Source organism: Saimiri boliviensis, chromosome 1, assembly GCF_048565385.1.
Source record: "Saimiri boliviensis isolate mSaiBol1 chromosome 1, mSaiBol1.pri, whole genome shotgun sequence".
NCBI classification, from domain to species: domain Eukaryota; kingdom Metazoa; phylum Chordata; class Mammalia; order Primates; family Cebidae; genus Saimiri; species Saimiri boliviensis.
Window position 1 is genome coordinate 95,010,141 of NC_133449.1, and position 7,766 is coordinate 95,017,906.

At 56.5% G+C, this 7,766-nt stretch overlaps 1 protein-coding gene across 1 annotated transcript; it reads right to left on the reverse strand.

Annotated features, from left to right (window-relative positions):
- Positions 1-367: 367 nt before the first annotated feature.
- POU3F3 (POU class 3 homeobox 3) lies at positions 368-6,078 on the reverse strand. The gene has a single exon (XM_039461436.2). It carries the CDS (start codon positions 4,655-4,657, stop codon positions 3,155-3,157), a length of 1,503 nt encoding a protein of 500 aa, XP_039317370.1. The 5' UTR covers positions 4,658-6,078; the 3' UTR covers positions 368-3,154.
- Positions 6,079-7,766: the final 1,688 nt, after the last annotated feature.

Below are 7,766 nucleotides of genomic sequence, written 5' to 3' on the forward strand. Positions count from 1 at the left end.
TTTTTAATAGAAAACAGTGTGAAATCTAATGTTAGCTCTTTTGTTGTCAGCTAAATCAAGTAAGCAGATACCTCCTAAATTTTTTTAATAGACCCATTACTTGTCTAATCAACCACCACCATTCCCGTAGGAAAAACAAGATTCCATCTCACGTGCCAGTTGTATCCACCACATAAAAACCACCTGACCAGTCCTCAGCTTTCCCATGAGGACTTCTTAGCTTGCCTCTGTAGACACCCCCAAAACGGTGAACTCCCCCACCCCCACTCCAGGTTGTAAATTTGCTGGGCATAGATAGGGATTACAGCAGCAAGAGAAATAGGGAACAAGAAGGCAAAGAAAACTAAATTGTGGTTTCTTGTCTTCATTTTTTTTTTTCTTCTCTCTGTTTAATAAATGTGGCCTTTTTCAGATTTCACAAATCAAAATGATTGTGATTTTTAGTACGATTTGGTGTTTAAAATAATGCAACCCAATACATGGCCATCTGGCTGGGCTTGATTTATGAAAGTGACACAGAGCCTGTCTGGGAGAAATAACTGTTCCTTGTTGCTCTCACAGTTTTCCGGGTTTTTTAACCCCTGCATTGATATCACAGGGAGAGGGAGTGAAGATGAGAGAAGGAGGAAAGAAGTGAGTGACAGCTAAGTGAGACCAGGGGAAATCTGTCTATAAAATCCTTGCTCTATAACCACTAAATACTTTTTTTTTTTTAAAGTACTATATGTAGGGACTCAACTAAGCAGAGCCTTTAGCGTCTTAAGTTCTCACAACCTGAGGCATTACATTTTCATTTTCCCATATTGCAAATATTGAAACATTAACTTGATCAATGTGACCGCACTGCAGGGTTTATGTGAAAGGTGATCTAAAAGCTAAAACCCCCAGCACCAGTAAAGAAGATATAGAATCATACTGGGGAGAGACAAAAACACAGACACATAGAACCTTAAGTCTGAGTTGGTAATTGCACAGATGGTATGCAGTGTACACCACAGTCAGGATTTTAGAGCTATATTCTTTCATTACAGCGGGAAAAAACCCAAAAAGTTTAATAATTTAAATTTAATTACATATATTGATGGGAAGTAATTGATATCAAAATATTTTATAGACTTATAAGCGACTCTTAACAACTATAGTCTTGAGAAGAAAAGAGACAGGAACACGTTGGGAGGGGGCAAGAGAAGAAAAAAGAAGCTGCGCTTGGGGGGAGGGGTTGTGTTAACCATTAATAACCAGTTGGCTCGTTTTTTTACTGGTGATATTGTTCAATCTTTCAGTAAGAAACACAGGTATCGCCAAGAAAAGGGTCAGTATTTAAGCAATCTCACCTAAAAACACTAAAGACATTCACTAAAACTAAGGGAGGGGAAAATATTGTGAGTTTATGGATTAAAGAGGAATGACTACTGTGTTAAAATACTGTCTCAGCAATGCCTATGCTTTCTCTAGATTTCCAAAAGTACCTTAAGTGGAGCAGGCTCTACTACCTCAACGCTATTACTTAAGGATTTTCATCAGTAAAAAAAATATGTCCTAAAGAACTCTTTTCTTCCCACACAGTGTTTACGCATCAGACACAGACTATTTCATTCTAACAAATTTATTTTCTCGATCAGCTCTTACGGAATCACTACTCAAATTAAATTACAATCAAATGATCACATCAAAAGATACCCTTATTACCTAACAACTGTCCATATTTTCATTTCATTTTGATTTGTGCTCGTCTGAAAAAAACACGTAATACAAGATCTGGGGAAAAATAAATTACCGTTTTGCAGCAGTTCATAAGTATTCTGAATAAAATATTAAAAGAAGTCATTTAATGAAAATATAAAGCAAATATTTTTAGATCAACAACGGATCTAACAATTCTATATTGCCGTCTTTTGAAAAGTCTGTTTATTAAAACCTACCAAAAACACTGCTTGGAAATGGCAGTATTATATAATCACATCCACAGCACCCATTCAATCAAAGTTGGCAAAGGACTGAGGAGAGAAGTCCAGAGAAGTGCAGCGGCTGGTGCTCAGTCTTTCTAAATTCCTTTATCTGAGTCAGTCAAGAAATAAAAAATAAAAAATATTAATAAAAAAAATATTAGTGGTGGAATCTTTAGGCATCGTCCACCCTGAATGGCAGTCGTCAAAGACTGAGTACGCAGCCGGGCCTGGCTCGGCGGCCTCGCTGGCTGGGGCCCCGCTCTGCTCCCAGTCCGCCCGCCCGCTGCGACCCGACTCAGCCCGGGCCTCTCGCCACTCCTCTCTCCCTCTGCTCCTTCCCGATGCTTTTATTTCCAAGGTTACTTTAAGGATACTTTTCTTTTGGCTTTGCTATTCAGTCTGTTAGTTTCAGAAGCTGTGAATATAATCATTATTATTATTTTTCTTTCTTGGAGACTGTTTTTTTCCCCCTCCTTCCCGTTCCAGAGTTGATTTGTTTGTTTCCAAATGACTTTAATGTGGCCAAGAAAAACAGGGTCCCAGAGCACGGCGTCATCCCCTAATGGAACCGGGTGCCTCTGTTTTCTCTCAGGTCGCTCCCAGGAAATAGTTTCCGTGGATCTCTTTAGGCAGCTGTTTTAGAGGAAGAAAGTGAAAGGAAAGGGGACTCTCTCTTTTTTTTTTTTTTTTTTCCAAAGAGGAGAAGACGAGGCAGGTGCTGTCCACCGCTGCCCTGTAGATCATCTCAGGGTGGGAAAACCTCACGAGTGCAGTTTTAGTGCGTCAGGCATCTTCACCCTTCTTTACAAACAAAAACAAAAACGAAACACCACCACAGTATAAACGAGATCTCATGATCGCCCCGTTTTCTCTTCCGGTTTTGTTTGATATATATGTATATAAAACAGTCTGGGTGTTTATTATGCTTTTTATTTTTTGGCCCCTCCTTCCTTGGACTGCAAAAATGCCTCCTGGGTCCGTCTCTCCCGCGTTTTCTCCTCCAAGGGCGGGCATGCCTGTCTCTGGGCGGAGGGGAGGGCGGCGGATGGGCCTGGGCTGAAGCCCGGAGCGGCCCAGGTGCAGGGTCCGCGAGGCGGCAGCGGCTGCGGCGGCGGCGGCGGCAGCGGCGGCGGGGGCGGCGGCGGTGCTGACAGCGGCTGCGGAGGCGGCGGCGGCGGCGGCCCTCATCGCGCTGCGCCCTGGCTTCACTGCACGCTCGTCTGCAGCCCGTGGTGCGGCGGTGGCGTGTCGGCGCTCACAGTGCCCACCTGCGAGTAGACGTCGTCGGGCGTCTGCTGTTGGATCCCGGGCGGCGTCATGCGCTTCTCCTTTTGGCGCCGATTGCAGAACCAGACCCGCACCACCTCCTTCTCGAGCTGCAGGCTGTCGGCCAGGTTGGTGATCTCCTGCGCAGAGGGCTTGGGGCACTTGAGGAAGTGGCTCTCCAGCGCGCCCTTGACGCTCACCTCGATAGAGGTCCGCTTCTTGCGCTTGCGGCCCTGCGCCGCGATCTTGTCGATGCTCGTGGGGCTGCCGGTGCTTGAGTCCGCCTCCTCCAGCCACTTGTTCAGCAGTGGCTTGAGCTTGCACATGTTCTTGAAGCTCAGCTGCAGGGCCTCGAAGCGGCAGATGGTGGTCTGCGAGAACACGTTGCCGTAGAGCGTGCCCAGTGCCAGCCCCACGTCGGCCTGCGTGAAGCCCAGCTTGATGCGCCGCTGCTTGAACTGCTTGGCGAATTGCTCTAAGTCGTCCGACGTCGGCGTGTCCTCGTCCGAGTGAGGATCGTGGCTGTTGAGTCCAGGCCCCGCGCCGCCGCCGCCGCCGCCGTGGTGCGGCGGACCCTGCGCGTGGTGCGGGTGCGGCGGGTGCGGATGCGCGTGGTGGTGGTGGTGGTGGTGGTGCTCGGCCAGCTCTGGCGTGTCCCCGCGCACCAGCCCCGGGTGCACCAGGCTCTGGGCGCCGCCGCCCGCTCCGCCGCCGCCGCCGCCGGGCCCCGGGGGCGCGCTCAGCATGCCGTTCACCGTGAAGCCCCCGGGCTGCGAGTAGAGCAGACTCTGCGGCGGTGGCTGCTGGCCCCCGGCCATGGACGGGAGGTGCGCGGCGGCGGCGGCGGCGGCGGCGGCTGCGGCGGCAGCGGCGGCCGCCCCCCAGCCCCCGGGGTGGCCCTGATGCGGGGGCGGTGGCGGGGGGCCGAGGTGCGGCGGCCCGCGGTGATGCAGCGCTGTGCCCGCGTGCAGGTCGTCGCGCCCCGCGCCACCCTTCACGTCGGGGCCCTGCGGCGGTGGCGGCGGCGGCTGCGGCGGCTGCTGGGGGCTGCCTGCCATGCCCACGGCGCTGCCCGACCACGGCGAGCTCGCCTCCACGGCGGCGGCGGCGGCAGCGGCGGCGGCGGCGGCGGCGTGGGGCAGGGCTGTGACCCACTGGTGCGCGTGGCTCAGCATATGGCCGCCGTTGCTGGCGGCCATGGCACCCTGCATGAAGTCGCTCTGGACCATCTTGACAGAGGACGGGTCCCCACGGTAAGCGCCCGAGGTCACCGCGGCGCTGCCCGGCTGCATGCCGCCGCCCCCGCCCCCTGCACCGCCCCCGCCGCCGCCGCCGCCGCCACCCCCGCCGCCGCCGGCCCCTGCTGCCTCCGAGTGCACAATGGAGCCGGCCGCGAGCAGGCTGTTCCCCGGCAGGTAGGGGTTAGAAGCCGCCGTGGCCATGCCGCTCCGCTCCCGCCACCCCACCGCCGCCACCACCGCCGCCGCCGCAGCAGCAGCCGCGGCCGCCGCCGCCGCCGCCGCCGCCGCGCCTCCCGCCTCCCGCCTCCTCCTCCCCCCTCCTTCCCCGCCCCCGCCCCGGGCCCCCGCTGGCCCCGCCGCCTTCGCCGCCTCCTCCTCCGCCGCCGCCGCCTCCGCCCCCGCCGCCGCCGCCGCCGCCGCGGCCCCCGGCTGCAGCTGCAAGGCCGCTCGGCAGGGCGCGGGGGTCGCCGGCCGGCCTTGGTCACCAGCAGCAGCAGCAGCCGCAGGAGCAGCGCTCTGGGGACGGGGGCTCGCTTCTCGAGGTGCGCTCCGTGGCCACCCCTTTCAGGGGGGGTCGTGGCCGCCCCCCAGCCCCGGCGCGCTCGGCTGGCTCCAGTGGGGCTCGCCGGGCAGGGCGGGGACCTGCACTTGGGGCGCTCTCCCGGGGCGCGCGGGCTCCCGCTCCTCCTCCTCCTGTCCTTGGGCGAGCCCGGACCCTGCCCGGCCGCGGGGCTCCGTCCACCTGCTAAGTGAAGGTTTCACGGGAGACAACAAAGAAAGAAGCTGCTCCTTTCTTCCTTAGCCAAATTACGGATGACCAGCAACCGGTCCGCTCCTTCTTTGGTCCGCTCTCTCCTCTCCTCCTCAGGAACACATTTCACTGGTTTTCTCTTAGAGTAGTAAAACTTTTTTCGTCCTTGAAGGCGTGGTGCTGCAGGCTGCTCGCGAGTGCGGAGAGGGGAGGCTGGCTCCTGCTCTCCCCTTCTGGTCCTCTCGTTTCAAGTTTTGTTCTGTCCTAGGAAAACTTCTTGCGATGGTGCATTTCTCTGAAGTTGCTATTGCCGGAGCTCTTGGTTGCCTCTGAAACAAGAGTCCTTTTTCATTCTCCTCGCAACAGTCACAGTCTGATGCGACATCTTTCCTTTTGGGCAGAAATTAGGAAACAAATATAACAAGGAAAAAATTGAACAGGAAAAAAAATGATGTCGAATCGCTCTGTTACCTTGTTGCTGACGGTTGGGGTTGGTGTTTTATTTTTTTCCCAGCAGTTGTCTGGAGAAGGAGGAGGAAGAAGAGTGCATTGGTGGAGGTGGAGGTGTGTGTGTGCATATAGGGGATCGATCCTTGATACACAACAACTCCAGTGTGCACGTTCCACGGCTCGCAGAGTGCACCGACGGCGGGCGCTGGCGCTGGCCGTGCTGGAGCAGAGTTGCAGCAGGAGCTCGCTCTGCGCCCTCGTTCGCGCTCTCTTTCCCTCTCTCACTTTCCCTCTCCCTCCCTCTCTCTCTCTCCCCTCTCGGGCGCCCGCTCTCCGATCTGACAGTTCGCTCTCTGTCCCTCCCTCTCAGAGCGGGGACTGTCGAATGTTTACCCTCCGCCGCGAGCGCGCACCCACCACCACACTTTCCCAAATACAAGGAAGTCGAGCACCAGGGCCCCCGCTGATTGGCTACCCGCTGGGTGATTGGCAGGCTCGGAATGACTGGCTCAGGACGCGAGGCCCCCCTTCCGGCCGTTCCGATTGGTTGCTTTTTAATTTAGGCAGAGCGTCGTAGAAGCTGGAAATCTGTCGTCCCCCGGCCTCCCTCCCCGTCGCCACTTTCCCCTCCCCGCCCCTCCCCCGCCGCCCCCTCCGCCACATCTTAACTCTTAGTGTCCGGCCCAGACATTGGCGTTCCCTCGGCGGCTCCGGGCGTTCGCAATAGGTCTGGGCCGGGGGAAGAAAGGGGAGATAAAAGGGAGGGAGGGACGGGAGATGGAGGGGGGGTGGGAGTAGGGGAAGAGAATCAGAAGGAAAACGAAACAGAGAGGGAAACAGGAAAAATAGCAACCTGCCCGCCCCACCTAGGACGCGTCGGATTGCTCACCCCACTCCCCCCGCCCCGCCGGAGATTTGTAAAGCGCGCGGCACGGACGTACCGTTCAAGCTAATACCTATAGACAGATGTGTCCCCAGTGGTTTCAAAGTTTCCTCTTCCCTTCAACAGCCGGCCCCCATCTCTGATCGGCGGGGGTGGGAAGCGGGGGCTCACATCTGCAAGAGCTCTGGTCGCGGCCACTACGCTCCTTGGAAATCCGCCACCGCAACTTTCCGCAGCCGCGGCACGCCGACGGCGGCCCCCTTTGTTTAAGTTCTCGGATGCCATCATCTGGGAAACCTGCAGCCCAGGACCAGCGCGGTGCCCGCGCGTGCGAGACGGACCACTCGCCGCCGCCGCTCGCTCGCTTCCCCACCCCCTCTCTCCCTCCTTCGCTCTCCCTCCCTTCTTCCCTCCTCCCTCCTCTGGGATTCTTGCAAGTAGCGTGCGTGCCCTTGTGAGTTTGGAGGGTGCCGGTCAGCGGAGCCGTGCGATGTATTTGAAAAGCAATCAGTCCGACCTTCCCCCATAGATTCATCGTAAGTGTATTCGACTCCATGGCTTTAGGAATTCCCGTGGCGGCAGGAGCCGGGCGAAAGAACCGGGATCCGCTAGCCGCGCCCTTCTCTGCTCCACAGCTTCGTCGAGTGTGTATGTGTGTGTGTGTTAGCGGCGGGGGGTTTGCTCGCTCCCTATTCTTAGGCATGGTGGTGCTTTTTTTTCTTTCTTTCCTTTCTGTCTCAGATGGATTTGTGTGGTGGATGGGGCTGGCGGCGACAAACGCTTTCTCAGCTCTAGCCCAGCTGAAAGAGTTAAGGGGGACGGGAGGGGGAGTGCACCCTGTAGGCGAGAGAAGCGGGGGTGGGGTGAGGGGGCTGGGGGGGGGGGACGCGGCCAAGCGGAAACGCGGCACAGAGGAACCTCAGCGAACCAAGAAAAAAGAGAAAGTGGCAACGAAAACAAGGGCAAATTGAACCCTCCTCGGGGATTTCCAATGAACTAACCCAACTCGGACATTCAATAAATACGTGGCTCTTAATGAGCGTGCGTGTGCGTGCATCCCGCACCCCCAGCTGCGGGTGCGTCCGCCCTGCGCCCGCGGCCCCCAGCCTGCGCCTGCATCTGGCAGTCCCGAGCCGGAGCGGCGGCCCAGGACGCAGACGAGGAGCTGCTGCCGGTGCGCTTCCATTAAAATGTGAACCGGCCTGCCCTTCTCTCTCGCTGTATCG